General features: G+C 42.0%; 1 protein-coding gene across 3 annotated transcripts; it reads left to right on the plus strand.

Moving 5' to 3' along the window:
- Positions 1–4,062: 4,062 nt before the first annotated feature.
- On the plus strand, positions 4,063–16,801 carry LOC137057998 (interleukin-1 receptor accessory protein-like 1-B). 3 transcript variants are annotated; one of them, XM_067431127.1, is made up of 6 exons: positions 10,316–10,350; positions 10,405–10,971; positions 11,742–11,888; positions 12,569–12,739; positions 13,457–13,501; positions 15,975–16,801. In XM_067431127.1, exons 2-6 carry the CDS (start codon positions 10,905–10,907, stop codon positions 16,688–16,690), a joined length of 1,146 nt encoding a protein of 381 aa, XP_067287228.1. In that variant the 5' UTR covers positions 10,316–10,350; positions 10,405–10,904; the 3' UTR covers positions 16,691–16,801. The 3 variants fall into 3 exon arrangements, with proteins under 3 accessions (XP_067287227.1, XP_067287228.1, XP_067287229.1); XM_067431128.1 differs by having other exon boundaries at positions 11,745–11,888; XM_067431126.1 differs by lacking the exons at positions 10,316–10,350; positions 10,405–10,971; positions 13,457–13,501 and adding exons at positions 4,063–4,184; positions 8,327–8,472.
- The last annotated feature ends 312 nt before the right edge of the window (positions 16,802–17,113 follow it).

The following is a 17,113-nucleotide window of genomic DNA, read 5'->3' on the forward strand; positions in this document are numbered from 1 at the left end:
CTGTGCTTTACCTGAGTCCTGTACTTAAGTACACTTGTTGAGTATCTGTGCTTTACTTGAGTACTGTACTTAAATACACTTGTTGAGTATCTGTGCTTTACTTGAGTACTGTACTTAAATACACTTGTTGAGTATCTGTGCTTTACTTGAGTACTGTACTTAAGTACACTTGTAGAGTATATGTGCTCTTTACTTGAGTACTGTACTTAAGTACACTTGTTGAGTATCTGTGCTTTACTTGAGTACTGTACTTAAGTACACTTGTTGAGTATCTGTGCTTACTTGAGTACTGTACTTAAGTACACTTGTTGAGTATCTGTACTTTACTTGAGTACTGTACTTAAGTACACTTGTTGAGTATCTGTGCTTTACTTGAGTACTGTACTTAAGTACACTTGTTGAGTATCTGTTCTTTACTTGAGTACTGTACTTAAGTACCCTTGTTGAGTATCTGTACTTTACTTGAGTATTATTTTTTTTCTGTAATCTTCTGACTTTAACTTCACTACATTTGAAAGACAAATATCGTACTTTTTACTCCACTACATTTCTATCAAGGTCTTCGAAGTCGAAAATCGAGTCTTTAGCAGCTTTGAAAGTCAGCGGATGATTTTATTCTTCTTTTTTTGTTTTGTTCTGCAGTAATCAGTAATCACTCTTGCAGGGTCATGTGAAGTTTCCCAACCTTTTTTGAACACTGATTAGTTTATAGCAAAATGGAAGAATATGATTTCTTGGCACAGCGTGTGCACTCATAGCCATACTTAGAAAGTGTGTTTCAATTTTCTGAAAATATTAAAGATTAGTTTAGCTGGCATACAATAGATGCATGTCTCGTAAAATGTTTAAAAAATGTAAACGTCTGGGAGAACGAGAGGAGTAAACCGTTGGAGAATATCAGATGTGTATCAGTGTATTGGATCCGTGCATTCGGCCTTAAAGTGACAGCAGCTTTGTAACTTTTCTACAAGTATTTAAATGAGTTTAAGTTAGTCGTCTGCTAGTGTGTCAGATGGAGCGTCACTGACTCGGCTTAAACCGCCATGAGCTTTTAATACAACAATGCAACAATAATAAAAAAAAATTTGACATGAAACTATTTACTTTTGATACTTAAGTACTTTTAAGTGAAAATCAGTTATTACAACTTTCACTTGTAACGGAGTAATATTTGAGCAGAAAGGCTTGAGTTTCAGCAGGTAGATGCGATCTCACCTTTACCTGTCCGAGTCAAACAGAGTTTAGCACACCATTACCTGATCTCCAGATTGGCCCAGAAATCTCTCCCTGTTCTCCAGACTCCAGGAGAAAGCCCAGTGATTGGCATGTCAGCACTTCCTGTCCGGGATTTATGCAGCACGCCTGAAATGCTCCTGCAACACAAGGTCATAATTTAGCTGGCTCTCGGTTTACCTTCTCTCTGATAGAATTGCTTGTAATTTATAGAATTGTTTTAATTAAATAGATTGCGAGAGGCCTAAGTGCACACGTTTTTAAGACAAGCTATTTTAGGAAGTACAATCTGAATTCTTAAACTCCTGCCTAGGACAAACATAAAGCAGAGCAGTAAAGTGTACGGCCACTAAACCGGGGATGGTTGTTAGTGGAATTAGATTGTTGTAGGAACATCGCAGGAAAAAACGTACCAATGGACACAACATGCTCGAAGCAGAAGTGGATCCTGTGCTGTCACGAGCAGGTTAGGAAAGTCTTTTCTGTGATTTCCTTCCAGGCGGAGTGTGATGGACTTAGATAAAGATTGACATTTTGATAATTTAAAAAATAAGCACTTTAATGCTGTAAAAAAAACAAAAAAAAACAATGAATGTTCTCTTAGATGTGTTTTTGACTAGCCTACGTTTTGTATGTTGTATAATTTCATCTAATGAAGTTCTTATAGAAGGGCCTCAGATTTCTCCTGAGGGAAATCACAAGTGTTTCCTTTAATAATGCAGCGGAGGGAAATGCACAATATTTCACCTTTTCTTTAGTCGAATATTCAGAAAAGAACATCCACAATGCTAAACCCAGCATCGCTGTGTTCCTATCTAAATTGCTAATTTAATTTAAACTATATGCGACCAAACCTGCGCTTGTGCTTGTTGATGAACCCATAGTGTGTTCTTCACACACCTGCTCAGCATTGTTGTTCAAACTGGCTTTGATAGTAATATGGGTTTATGTTTTATGTTTGAAATCCCCTTTCCCTGCCGGTGCTTGTAAATCCAGCACTAATATGAGGTGAGCTCTAACACTCGTCCACATCTGTCAGATCTGTAAAGAGTCTCTTGAACAGCTTTCCTTTTCTCCATATGTTGGAGTATTTCAGGATGAAAGAGGAAGATGGCACTAAACCTGGGACTGTGGGCCCAGATCTCCTGTTCTGAGTCAGGGTCTGAAGCCCTGCTGTGATTGGCTGCTCTCTCTCTCTCTCTCTCTGCTCTCTCTCTCTCTCTCTCTCTCTCTCTCTCCTCTCTCTCTCTCTCTCTCTTCTCTCTCTCTCTCTCTCTCTCTCTCTCTCTCTCTCTCTCTCTCTCTCTCAGTAATGGCTTTTGCCCATCACACTTCAGGTCAACATTCAGTCTTTACTCGGCTTCATATCTACCGGAACAAAAGTTCCTATTAATCCACACAGAGGGAGGCAGGAGTGAGAACGAGTGAGAGCGTTGGAGGATTTGGGAACGCATGCCATCGCCGGTTCTCTAGAACGAGATGGGTTAGGGTTAGTTCCGATACGGGTTTGTTGGTGTTGTTTTCCTTCTTTAGGGTAATGTGAGAATATTCTGGGACTGGTTTTGCTTGGCAAGCAGGATCTATGATCCTCTCATCTTCTTTTTTCTCATTTAAATTTGTTCGTTCTTTCGTTCGTTCGTTCGTTCTTTCGTTTTTTCATTACTCACTCTCTCAGTCCTTCTCTCTAAATTGGTTTTGACACAGGAGGTCAGTTATGGCATTATGGCGGCATAAATGCTCCCAACAGCGTTTTAATGAGCAGAGCAGCTTTCAGTCGTCTGGATGATCCTCTCCGCTGGATCTGACTGAATAAAGGCCAGCACACACACAACACAATTAACACACCATAGAGACCCGATTGCTCTGCTTTCCCCAATCCATGCCCAAACACACACCCACACTAACAGTCACGGGTTCATTGGTTATATTCATGAATTACTCAAATGATTCTCAGCGCCATGAGGATAGTTTATTCTGAATACAGTTAGCTCAGGACAGGACAACCAGCTTAAGCTAAATTAATACATTTGGAAACATTGGCCTTAAATGCTGCAAACACTAAAATAAACATCTAGAGAGAGATAAAGACATAAAGCTAGCTTGAATTTCAGTATATTTTGTTTTGAAGATTGGAAACATAGTTGGGTAATGGCAGTTGTGCAGTAATGTGCTGTTCTTCCTGAATCACTGTGTGTGTGTGTGTGTGTGTGTGTGTGTGTGGTGTGTGTGTGTGTGTGTGTGTGTGTGTGTGTGTGTGTGTGTGTGTGTGGTGTGTGTGTGTGTGTGTGTGTGTGTGTGTGTGTGTGTGTGTGTGTGTTGTGTTGGCATGAAAGACTGAAGTATTTGATTTGTGCTAGTCTGATCTGGATGTGTGTGGAACCACAGTGGCCTCTAGTGGCCAGTAAATAAGACGGCAGTATCAGTCCTCCAGATTTCAGCCTGATGTGAGTCTCAGCACTGAGCTCATTCATTCTCTCATTGACTTTTCATTTCTGCAGAACCGGGGATTCTCATTAGCATTCGTTTTTCATTCTGTCAGAAGGGTTGAAAAAAATCAGTGAATCCAGAGTTTACAGCATCTCTGTATTTGTGGCGTTTTCCTCGTGACTTATGCTTTACTCTCTTTAGTTTTCTGTAAGCAATTGTTCATTAAAGCAGGCGTATAAAACTCCTCTGTATTTCTGTCAAAGCTTACAGTATCTGCAGAAGAACATATCGAGATGTTTGAGTGTCTTATACATTTTGTACGCGTGTTGAGGCATGTTTTTTTCTCGTGTTTAGGGTTATTGTGAAGTCTTTTTTCTTGTTGTTTTTTAGGCAGTCCCGGTGAACCTGACGTGCAGAGCGTTCTTCGGCTACAGCGGCGATGTGAGTCCGCTCATCTACTGGATGAAAGGAGAGAAGTTCATTGAGGATCTGGACGAAAGCAGAATTGGAGAAAGTGAAATAAAGTAAGTAATATATCCTAATGACACATGTCTGACATTTTCTGCCTGCCTGTGTGCGTGTGTGTGTGTGTGTGTGTGTGTGATGGGTAGGGTTAGGGGCAGTGTAGGGGGATAGAAAATATAGTTTGTACAGTATAAAAACCATTACGCCTGTGGAATGTCCCCACATTTCACAAAAACAAGCTGTGTGTGTGTGTGTGTGTGTGTGTGTGCCCATGAATCTTGCACATCCACCTTGATTCCCCCCTGCTGAAGTCGTTTCAGCGGCCATCGGATGAGTGTGAAGACCTTGTGAGTAAAGGCATCCATTAATCCTCAGCGGTCTGGATCTAGATGAGCAGACAAGATTCTTTCTCTTGTAATCTCCATCTAAATTTCATTGACTCTATTAATAATGCAGTTCAGGCATATGCAATCTTAATCACAGCATGATGAGTATCAGGGTCAAAGCAGATCAGCATCTGGGCTCACCTGAACTACAGTCCTGTTTAATGCGTTCTCATTTTAAAGCGCTGGGGTTACCGTTGTGTTTCAGAAACACATGACCGCTCATACACACTGGGCATGCGCTTACCAATGTAAATATTTCCTCTTGGTCATGTAGACAGCGGCAGTTTATACAATACAGGGTTTAACTGGGCTTCCCTAAAGCATTGTAACAATAGCCAACAATACGATCAGCTTAGGCAAACAATGCTTCAGCCAAACGCAGCCCGGTCTGACATTAGTGTGATGTGGGCAGCCAGGCCATCGCTTTCAACCGTGTCTGTCGTGGTCCGTTTACACTGAAACGCAACCCTGGAGTTTTCTCATTAAAATCAGGGGGTCTGCAGCGATTCCAAAAGTCTCCGTTTTCGAGGTTTGAAAAACGGCGGAGTAGTGTAGACGGCGAGCGTAACCGTAGCAAATATTGTGTGTTTTAAAATGAAAATGCAGTAGTGTAAACGGGCCGGATTCATGGGTGTGTGTGGGTCGCTGGAGTACATTAAGTGCAATCAGCAGGTCTTGTTAACTAAACGTCTGGATGGATCAAATTATGGAAGACACCAAATTATTAACATTGGCAATAGTGTCCCCTACACTATACACGAGGCAAACTGGGTCGAACTCGCTCCACTCCCTTTTCCCGTCACATATCAAATCAGAAAGGCATTTATTTTCAATAAAAATGAAGAAAATATTTTTAAACATGGAAACAAAGTGTCTAGCGTGTTTATTAATAAAGTGTTTATTGTTAGGGGTCGGTGAACAGAAGAAGTGGGTGGGTCTAACATCATTGGTCTTAAGAAGTGGGTGGGTCTAATATCATTGGTCTTAAGAAGTGGATGGGTCTAATATCATTGGTCTTAAGAAGTGGGTGGGTCTAATATCATTGGTCTTAAGAAGTGGGTGGGTCTAATATCATTGGTCTTAAGAAGTGGGTGGGTCTAATATCATTGGTCTTAAGAAGTGGGTGGGTCTAATATCATTGGTCTTAAGAAGTGGGTGGGTCTAATATCATTGGTCTTAAGAAGTGGGTGGGTCTAACATCATTGGTCTTAAGAAGTGGGTGGGTCCTAATATCATTGGTCTTAAGAAGTGGGTGGGTCTAATATCATTGGTCTTAAGAAGTGGGTGGGTCTAACATCATTGGTCTTAAGAAGTGGGTGGGTCTAATATCATTGGTCTTAAGAAGTGGGTGGGTCCTAATATCATTGGTCTTAAGAAGTGGGTGGGTCTAACATCATTGGTCCTTAAGAAGTGGGTGGGTCTAATATCATTGGTCTTAAGAAGTGGGGTGGGTCTAATATCATTGGTCTTAAGAAGTGGGTGGGTCTAATATCATTGGTCTTAAGAAGTGGGTGGGTCTTGTCCCATGCCTAGATCTCAAACTAGGAGTTCCAAAATATTCTCAACCATTGTGAGCTGTTGATGGAAAGTCTGGACTGCCTGTTACTTTTGTACTTTAGTACTTTAGTCAGTTAATATCTATTTGCTACAAACTCATTATAAGTTATTCGCATACCTGAAGCCTTATGGAAGAGGCACACTTCACAAATAAAATATACATGTTTCAGTATAAAAACCCAATACGAGCATCATAAGACAGTCAGAATGCAACAATCCTCACAATGAAAGGCCACTGAACTCCAGTGAATATGGCCATCTGAATGAACCAAGAGCCCTACAGTATTAGTATGACACATTGCTTCATGCTGTGAGTTAATGTTGGGTCAGTGTTGGGTGAATGTGGGTGAATGTTGGGTCAATGTTGGGTGAACGTGGGTGAATTAAACCCAGTTAGTCAGAACTGATCCTAAGGCCAGGTTTGTCATGTTTTGCCTGTTACTGGTACTATGATTGTATTATGAAAATGTTCCCTATCACTTGTAAATGATGCATAAAACATTTTGAACATTTTATTTTCTAATTTGGGCAAACCGATTGACCACCAGAAAAACCTCACCACCAGAGGGCACTCCACCATGGACTATTTCTACACTATCACAGACTACATTACCCATCAGCCCCTGCCCGCACTCATTTTGCATTGCATTTTGATGCACTATGTACAATAAAAATAATATTTCAATGTGCAATGTAGAAATTAATATTGCTGGTTGCTGCATTTTTTATATTCAGTAATATTCTTTGACATTAGACATTACTGACATAGATATTCTTTATCATAGCAACCAAAGTATCTGAGTGTGCAAAGTGGTGTTCAAGCGCCACCAGCTGGCCAGTTTCAGAAAAGCAGTTTAGCTGGGTGAAATGCTTTAGATGACTCGATAATTTAATATTTATTGCTAGGCATATGGCCAGTTGGTCTCTTTTGAATGTATGCATTATACTGGAGCCAAAACTCTGAACAAAACACTGTTTTAATAAGAGCTGCTTTAGAACGGGATTGAACTCATCTCAAATGTGATGATCTTCACACAGTTACTGAACGAAGCTGGATCAACACTCAACTGACCTCAGCTGAACAATGACAACTTTTTTAGAGCAGAATTTAGTGTTCGCATCATTGAATCATTATTTTCCTGCTCATGACTGTAACGCTGCTTTGAAAACGATCTCTTTTGTATAGAGCGCTCTATAAATACAGGTGATTTGATTTGACGAAAGATGTCTGTGTGTGTGTGTGTGTGTGTCTGTGTGTGTGTCATGATCCTCTGTGAGAGTGCCCATGATAACCACCAGAGGGCACTCCACCCTGGACTATTTCTACACTATCACAGACTACATTACCCATCAGCCCCTGCCCGCACTCATCAACTGTGATTTCAGTTAGCTGTTACTGATGAGCCCTGCCTATATAAACTCTGCCTACTCATTCATTCCCTGTGGAGTACTGTAGCCTGTGTCACTGCATTTCTGGGCATTGGTTCTTGTTTCCCGGATTATTGTTATTTCTTTGTTCTCTGTATTTCCCTGTCTTGCCTTCACCTGGATATTCTCTGGTTGTTCTGCTCATCAGTGTTTTGAACTTTACTGAACTTTATTGTGTACGTTTTAGATTTCCCCATTAAACTGCAACTAAACTATCCTCACCCGGTCGAGCCTTGGAGCAGTCCGTGACAGACTGACTTTCTGCCTGGTGTGTGTAGAGTTTAGAGAAACGGATCCAGAGTGTCAAAGGAGAAAAACAGTGTAGTTTTAATCTAATTCTGATTATAACTTTGCACAAAACTTACAAAGCATTGCACCATAATGCTGCTGAAATGTACATAAATTACAGCGAGTATACAGGTCAATTAAATCTGTCATCAAATCTGAACAATTGTACATGGGTGAAGTAGAGCTTTGTTTTTCAAAAATAGTCGATAGGTTTGCAAATGAATTTCCTGAATGTATGGAAAATATAGTGAAGGGGAATACTGAAAAAAGAGTATCTCATCTACATTACAAGCAACAGGATCATAATCAATGACGCCACCGGCCTCGTCCTGCTGGCCACAGAGTGCAAATAAAGGTTTACCAGTTTTAACTTCTGTAAAATAAGAGTGCTGTCTTTGGGACAGTGTCATTATGGTTAGTGTGTTAGAATAGGCTTAGCATACACAGAGGCTGCGTTCAGCATGTGAGACTATGGTGGTGTTGTGAGAATGAATGTTCTTTGAATCATAGATGTTTGTTGAACAGTTCTCCTCTTCTTCCAGAACTATTCGGGAGCATTTAGGTGAGCAGGAAGTGTCCATCTCACTAACAATAGACGCTGTGGAGGAGAGCGACCTGGGAAACTACTCATGTTATGTGGAAAATGGCCACGGAAGACGGCAAGCTAACATTCAGCTCAGCAAGAGGGGTAAGACACGCTTAAGAGGAATTTACGATGCTAACATTTGAAACCACTGTTCTCTATGAATGTACAGTACACATCTCTGCTTCTGTCAGTATCCAACAACACCATCACCTTCAAATCAATATATTCACATTGTTATAAAGGATCCTGCATCACAATGGTTGAAAGATGCATTGTTTAGCTACTTTTTCAGTAAGAGGTGAACAATGTTTTGTTTTATGTTGTTTATTGCAAAAATATCCATATGAAAAACAACTCAATGTTAAAGTGATTTTCCAGTAAAATCCCGGTATGATTGGTCATTGTGACAGGCTGTGGTCTAACTAATGTCAATATCATTCCTGATTTCCCCAAAGGCCTGAATGGGGAGATCTGGAAAAACAGATTTTGTCTATAAACGCATTGTTTGAATTATATGTAAAAAAAACAAAGTTGGTAAAAAAAATGTAAATAATAGAAAGCTCCCTAACGCTGTAGTTTTTCCATGTCTGTGTTTGTTTGTTCTGTGTGAGCTTGTCGTGATTCTGACAAGATTGAAGATTGAATGTGAGATTGAACATGTTGCACCCTTCCTAGCTGGATATTTCTACAACATTAAAGTTGTTTCTTCCTTAGAGACCTAGATGCCTTTAGTTGAGAATATTTTTACATAGTCAATCATTTCTCTTGTAAAATATGAATCTGAAAAATGTCTTTGATGGCAGGCTGATCCTCTTCATTCTGAACATGAAAGAGATTGACTCTGAGAATGAAGCTGGGCAGATTTATGCTGCCGTTGAGATTCCCTCTTCAATCTGATGTTTATTTAGTGCCTTCAGTGCTCTATGAGTAAATACACGTACATCTATATGGACAGATCCAACTTTTCTTTTAAATTCAATGTCTCAAATGAGGGAAACATAAACATCTCATTGCCTGAGAAAACATGTTTGTTGGTGTTCTGCCCACACGGCCTAGGGTTAGGCTTTAAATGATGAGTTATCATCAGATCCCAAAACATGTGAACTGGTGTGCTTCTCAATATCCCTCCCCATTTCCTCGCTCCTCCGTCCCTCCATCCCTCCATCCTATGACCCGGACACCAATCGAGCTCATCTTGTAGCACATCTCATCTCAATTGAACCGCGAGGAGGCGAGGATGGAGGAGTGAGGAGGCGAGGATGGAGGAGTGAGGAGGCAAGGATGGAGGAGTGAGGAGGCGAGGATGGAGGAGTGAGGAGGCGAGGGTGGAGGAGTGAGGAGGCGAGGATGGAGGAGTAAAGAGGCAAGGATGGAGGAGTGAGGAGGCGAGCATGGAGGAGTGAGGAGGCGAGAATGGAGGAGTAAAGAGGCGAGGATGGAGGAGCGAGGATAAAGGAGGAACGAGGAGGCGAGGATGGAGGAGCAAGGATGGAGTAGCGAGGATGGAGGAGTGAGGAGACGAGGCTGGAGGAGCGAGGATGAGAAGCGAGGATGGAGGAGCGAGGAGGCGAGGATGGAGGAGCGCGGAAGTGAGGAGGCGAGGATGGAGGAGCGAGGAGGCGAGGATGAGCGAGGAGGCGAGGATGGAGGAGTGAGGAGAAGAGGATGGAGGAGCAAGGAGGTGAGGATGGAGGAGCGAGGATGGAGGAGCGAGGATGCGAGGATGGAGGTGCGAGGAGGCGAGGATGGAGGAGGAGAGGATGGAGGAGCGAGGAGGCGAGGATGGAGGAGGAGAGGATGGAGGAGCAAGGATGGAGGTGCGAGGAGGCGAGGATGGAGGTGCGAGGAGGCGAGGATGGAGGAGCGAGGAGGCGAGGATGGAGGTGCGAGGAGGCGAGGATGGAGGTGCGAGGAGGCGAGGATGGAGGAGCGAGGATGGAGGAGAAGAGGATGGAGGAGCGAGGTGGCGAGGATGGAGGAGCGAGGATGGAGGAGTGAGGAGGCGAGGAGGCGAGGAGGCGAGGAGGCGAGGAGGCGAGGATGTTTTAAAGAGCAGACTTAATATTCATCTATTTTGGACTCTTTCCACACTCCATTACTTCATTGCACTGGCGCAGCGTTTCAGCGTTTACATGTCCTCTCGATCGGTTTAGAAAAGGGTTAACCCACCCCTATACTGCAAATACATTTTAATCGGATTGGTAAAATCATTGCTGTTGACGGGGTTACATATGACTGTGATGCTAGTCAGATTACAATCAAATTATTGGGCTCCATGTAAACACAGCTACTACAGACTATTCTCTGACTCACTCACGTTTGTGTGTCTCCTGCTCTCTCGATCTTATGATAACCACGATCCCTGTCAGTGCTTTAGTAAGTTATTAATGAGGCCTGCAGGGCTGCTCTGATTCTGGCTGAAGATGTTGAGGCCAATTTAACAGCATCTGTTGCCTGTTTCCCTCACTCATCTCTCTTCATTCTCTCCTCACATTAACTTCTCTGCTTGTCCTTGTGTGTCTCTGTGTGTTTTGATGCCTTCTTCCCTCTGTGTTGGAGCCAAGACTGGTTTCCCACTGAAGCTAAGCTGGGCTGAGCCTGGTCAGTATCTGGATGGGAGACTCCTGAGAGATCTTGACTCTATGGTCACTAAAAATCCCAGGATGTCATTCGGAAAAAAAGAGTAGGGGTGTAATTCAGGCATCCTGGCCAAATTTGCCATTAGCCTTTGTCCATCACGTCCTTCTAATCATCCCCATAAACTGATTGGCTTCTTCACTTGGTCTCCTCTTCACCATAAGCTTGTGTGTGTGTGTGTGTGTGTGTGTGTGTGTGTGTGTGTGTGTGTGTGTGTGTGTGTGTGTGTGTGTGTGTGTGTGTGTGTGTGTGTGTGTGTGTAGCTGCCATCAGGTGGTTGAGGAGATTCGCCCCTTCTATATGTAAAGATTTTTTACCCGGAAAAGTGCTATATACAGTAAATAACGAATTATAATAATAATTATTATTTTTACAATCCAAACGCCACCACAGCTGCTGACGTAGACCTGACACTAGAGCACAAGGTCTGTCTCAGCATGAACTTAAAGAGCATTCATCTTCATCCGCCACTGCAGCCGAGGGGAAGTAAAGGATCCTCTCGCATTTGATATCGCAGAAGCTTTCTCACACAAACTTTGCATTTGTTAAGACACAAAGGAATGTGTCAGGCGTCTTTGCCCTCATGTTTTCTGATGTATGTTAAGCATGTTATAGCCCTGCTGTGATTGGCTGCTCTCTCTCTCTCTCTCTCTCTCTCTCTCTCTCTCTCTCTCTCTCTCTCTCTCTCTCTCTCTCTCTCTCTCTCTCTCTCTCTCTCTCTCTCTCTCTCTCAGCAGAACTCATGTATACGGTGGAGTTGGCTGGAGGTTTGGGAGCCATTCTGCTGATGCTGATATTTTTGGTGTCGCTGTATAAGTGTTACAGAATTGAACTCATGCTCTTCTACAGAAATCACTTTGGTAGTGAGGATGTGGACGGAGGTAAGCTAAATTATAAAGAAGTCCTGTAACACTTTACAATACTGTTCCATCATTAATGAATAACTACACAGGAAGAAACTCCCTAATATTGACTGAAGTCATTAGAAAGATGTAGCAACACTTGAGTCATTACTATCCAAAACCTTACCAAAAACTCAAAAACTTACAATAACTTCAGTTTGAGTTAGGGCATTACTAGTGGGTTACCTAACCCTAACCCTAAATTGAGAATCATTTATACATTATTCATGTTAATTATGAACCTGTATATAGTTGTTCCTAGTAGTCCTCTAGGAGCAGATTTGCCAGGTCTTCACAACAAAATCTGTCCAATTGCTACTCCAAACTGACTCCCAATTGCTAGCCCAATTACATTACGGGGTTAAAATGTGTGTTTTTGGTGGGGCTCCCCTGGTAAAATTAGTCACTTAGGTCACTTCAAACCGCAGACATGAAAAACAGCCCAAGGCAACAATGTTAAAGTATCCAATTTCACTGGCTCACTTACTAAAGTAGTATCAGAAATGTTCTAACAAATCCGGATAGAATACCTTAAATAAAGACACATTCATAAATTTTCTTAAGGGATCACTTTTTGATTTGCAGTTCTACGTTATGAATGTTTCGTGTGCTGAAGAACTGTTTAATTGTGAGTCTCCATTCTGTTTGTGTGTTGTAAGAAAATAAAGACTATGATGCCTACGTGTCCTACACTAAAGTGGATCCAGACCAGTGGAGTCAGGAAACCAGAGAGGAAGAACACTTCGCTTTGGAGATTCTGCCGAATGTTCTGGAAAACCATTATGGGTATAAACTCTTCATTCCTGACAGGGACTTGATCCCAACTGGAAGTAAGTTGCATTAACGGTGATGTGTGTTCTGGTTTGTCTAGAGCTGCATCTTCCTCCTGTTGAATGTTGGATGTTTTTTTATCAGCATTGTTTTTCATTTCAAGTTACTTTTGCTTGATGGGCTTTTATTTGTTTGGTATGTGAATTTTGCTCAACTCAAAATAATATTTTATATCTGATATCTGTGCTTTCAGTAAAGCTTTGTGTACATTATTTGTTTGTATTTGTACTTATCAAATCTGTTGGTGTTTCTGTTTGCTCGCCCGACTCAACACATATACTGTATCTGTCTTGCCCTTTTTACTTGAAAAACTCCATGTGTGTTTTGTCTACACTTATGTCTGTTGTCCGGGGAATGTTAATATGGGACGAGGTGCTCATAATCAGGTCTAAAAAATGTATTTGTGTTTAGAAGGTAAACTCGTAATGGCTCTTCGATGAGCAACTCAAGCCATGTCTGATGTGAAATACTTTTTTCAGCTACAATTGTGGCAGTGTAAAGAGTGTTGCTCTGTTAGCTCAGCAGTCCCTCAGTCCCATATTAAGCTGGAAAAACTGGTGATCCTAACTGAAAACCCTAAGGCAAGAAAATACTGTTATGCCAGTTTCTCTTGTGCACACCCTCGCTGATTTTGCAGTCCATTTTATATTTGATTTATTTTTAGTTTATGCTGAATCAGCTGATCAGACTTTCAATGTTGAAATATTTATGTCTAGGTTTCAGCAATGATCATTTCCAGGATGACACAAGACTCCTTAGAGGTATTCTTCCCTAGCCTTTTCCTCTTGTGTCAACAGATCTGACTCACACCCTTTTACACAGTTCACCTTTGGGGGAAATTGGGAATGGCGCTGAGCTGAACCATCATGTTCTGAATGTGTAAAATTAGGTGAAGCGATCAGTGGCGAAATCTCTCAAATCTATCTAGTTCTGCTGTTAGAGAGCAAGTTCTTTAGTGATTCAGAGAGAGAGAGAGAGAGAGAGAGAAGAGAGAGAGAGAGAGAGAGAGAGAGAGAGAGAGAGAGAGAGAGAGAGAGAGAGAGAGAGAGATTTCCACAATAAGACATTTTGGACTAGTAATCTAACACACACGCACACACAGTGGTTTTTGTGAAATTTGGGGACATTCCGTAATAGTTTTTATACTGTACAAACCATATTTTCTATCCCCCTACACTGCCCATAAACCTACCCATCACACACACACTCACACACACACACACACACACACACACACACACGCGCACAAGTCGTGTTTCCATGTTTTATGGGGACTTTCCATAGGCATAATGGATTTTATACTGTACAAACTGTACATTCTATCCCCTTACACTGCCCCTAAACCTACCCAACACACACACACACACACACACACACACACACACACACACACACACACACACACACACACACACACACACACACACACACACACACACACACACACACACACACACACACGGTTTAGGCCAATAAGGTCAATATATAAAACGTCTTTGTTCAGAGACTTTGGCTCCAAGAAGTCAGAGCAGGACTAGTGTTTGATGACGCTTTGTCTGTCGTGTTCCCCCGTTCTCTCTGCGTGTGTGTGTGTGTGTGTGTGTGTTCCCTCATTTAATCATTTTGCTGTTGTGTCACATGTTAGGGAAATGTTTTGACCCAGAGTTTTATTTGCACACAGTGCTATGACACTATTTAGGACACATTAGATTTGTGTTTCATTCACTTTTATTTGCATGTTGTCCTTTTCAAAGCAAAACCGGATGAATTAAAAGAAGAATGTTTGACATTCTGAAAGGGTTAGTTCACCCAAAAATGAAATGTCAGTCATTAACTCCTCTCCCTAATGTCGTTCCACACCCGTAAGACCTCCGTTCATCTTCACACACAGTTTAAGATATTTTATGTTCAGTCTGAGGGCGTATGCAAGGGTTGATTAGAATCTCTTGAAGCATCCAAAATAAATTTGGGTCCAAAAATAACAAAAACTACTTTAACTCCTCCGGGTCTGTGTTCAATCCTCAAATAAAGATTCAAACGGTTATGAATCAGCGAATTGATTCATGATTCGGATCGTGTGTCAAACTGCTGAAATCACGAGACATTGGCGATCCGAATCATGAATCGATTCACTGATTCATAACCGTTTGAATCTTTATTTGATTCAGATTCAGATTCAACTTTATTGTCATTGAGCAGAGTACAAGTACAGAGCCAATGAAATGTAGTTAGCATCCAACCAGAAGTGCAAAAAACAGTTTATATAAAATGAAATATGCATGTAATAAATACACATATACACACACACACACACACACACACACACACACACACACACACACACACATATATATACATACATATACATATATATATATATATATATATATATATATATATATATATATATATATATATATATATATATATATACATACATATACACACACACACACACACATATACATACATACATACATACATATATATACACATATACACATACACAAAAACAGAGACCAGCTCCCAATGCAGATCACTGTAAATATATGTAAAGTGCAGATCAATAAGTACAACATAATACTAAATGTGCTGTAATCATTGAGATAGCATATATCCACAACACACATACACGGACATATACACAAATATGCACATACATACACACATGTACGATCTATGTGTTTGGGGCCATGAAAGTGCAACTGGCGAAGTGTTTTGAGGTAGAAGTGTGCAAGGGAAAAACAAAAATAAAAAACAAAAACAAAAACATCCATCTAGGATGTATTTGTTTAGCGTCTAATATTGGAGTTCAGTAGACTGACAGCTGAGGGAATTGAGGATTGAACACAAACGCGGAAGAGAAGCCAATGCTGAATAAAGTCGTAGTTTTTGTTATTTTTGGACCCAAATGTATTTTGGATGCTTCAAGAGACTCTAATTAACCCACTGATGTCTCATATGGACTACTGTGATGATGTTTTTATTCCCTTTCTGGACATGGACAGTATAGTGTGCATACACTTGCATACGCTCTCGGACTAAATATAAAATATCTTAAACTGTGTGTGAAGATGAACGGAGGTCTTACGGGTGTGGAGCGACATTAGGGAGAGGAGTTAATGACAGACATTTCAAATGGACTGCATTTATGGACATTATGGACATTTAATTTTTAGGTGAACTAACCCTTTAACCCGTGGAAGCGACTGACGTTCTGCTCTCTGTCCTCAGCCTATATTGAGGATGTGGCTCGCTGCGTGGACCAGAGCAAGCGGCTCATCATCGTCATGACGCCCAGCTATGTGGTGCGGCGCGGCTGGAGCATCTTCGAGCTGGAGACGCGGCTGCGGAACATGCTAATCACCGGAGAGATCAAAGTCATCCTCATCGAGTGCGCTGAGCTTCGGGGAATCATGAACTACCAGGAGGTGGAGGCTCTCAAACACACCATAAAACTGCTCACGGTCATCAAGTGGCCGGGACCCAAGAGCAGCCAGCTCAACTCCAAGTTTTGGAAGCAGCTGCAGTATGAGATGCCCTTTAAGCGTCCGGAGCCCAAGCTTTCACACGAGCCGGTTCTGGATGTGAGCGAGCAGGGCCCTTTTGGGGAGCTCCAGACCGTCTCTGCGATCTCAATGGCCGCCGCGACCTCCACCGCCATGGCCACGGCCCATCCGGAGCTGCGCTCTACTTTCCACAACTCGTACCACAGCCAGCTGCAGCAGAAGCATTACTACCGCAGCTATGAGTATGACATTCCCCCCTCGGGCAGCCTTCCTCTGGCCTCGCACACGTACTGCAACATCCCCATGGTTCTGCTGAACGGGCAGCGAGCCCAGGCCAAGCCGAGCCGCGAGCATCAGAAGGCCATGGAGGAGCAGAACCTCAACAACGCCATGCTGCCGCTGCTGCCCCGCGAAACCAGCATTTCCAGTGTGATCTGGTGACATCGAACGCTCCTGTTGGACGAATTATGGCACTTTGTAAAACCCTTAAAGGGTTAGTTCAGCCAAAAATGTAAACTCCGTCATTAATTCCTCCTGTGGTTGGCCAGCCGTCAGACCTCCGCTCATCTTCACACACAGATGAAGATATTAGTGTTGAAATCCGATGGCTCAGAAAGGCCTTTATTGACACCAATGTCATTTCCTCTCTCAAGACCCATAAAGGCACTAAAGACGTCGTTACAAAGCCCATCTCACTACAGCGGCTCTACAATCATTGATGAAGAGGCCAGAATAGTTTCTGTGGGCAAAAAAAAAAAACTAGATAGCAATTTCAATACAAAGCTTGAAACCGTTATGAGTCAGTGAATCGATTCACTGACTCATAACGGTTGAAGCTTTGTTTTGAAATCGGCTTATTAATAT

The sequence above is a fragment of the Pseudorasbora parva genome, chromosome 22, assembly GCF_024679245.1.
Source record: "Pseudorasbora parva isolate DD20220531a chromosome 22, ASM2467924v1, whole genome shotgun sequence".
NCBI lineage: Eukaryota > Metazoa > Chordata > Actinopteri > Cypriniformes > Gobionidae > Pseudorasbora > Pseudorasbora parva.

What these genes read in the sequence shown, in the direction of transcription:
- LOC137057998 (XM_067431126.1), top strand. Translation starts at nt 4,123, where the DNA reads ATGAAAGGAGAGAAGTTCATTGAGGATCTGGACGAAAGCAGAATTGGA. An exon ending in CATTCAGCTCAGCAAGAGGG is followed by an intron (nt 8,473 to 11,741) that starts GTAAGACACGCT and finishes TCTCTCTCTCAG; the next exon opens with CAGAACTCATGTATACGGTG. An exon ending in TAGTGAGGATGTGGACGGAG is followed by an intron (nt 11,889 to 12,568) that starts GTAAGCTAAATT and finishes GTGTGTTGTAAG; the next exon opens with AAAATAAAGACTATGATGCC.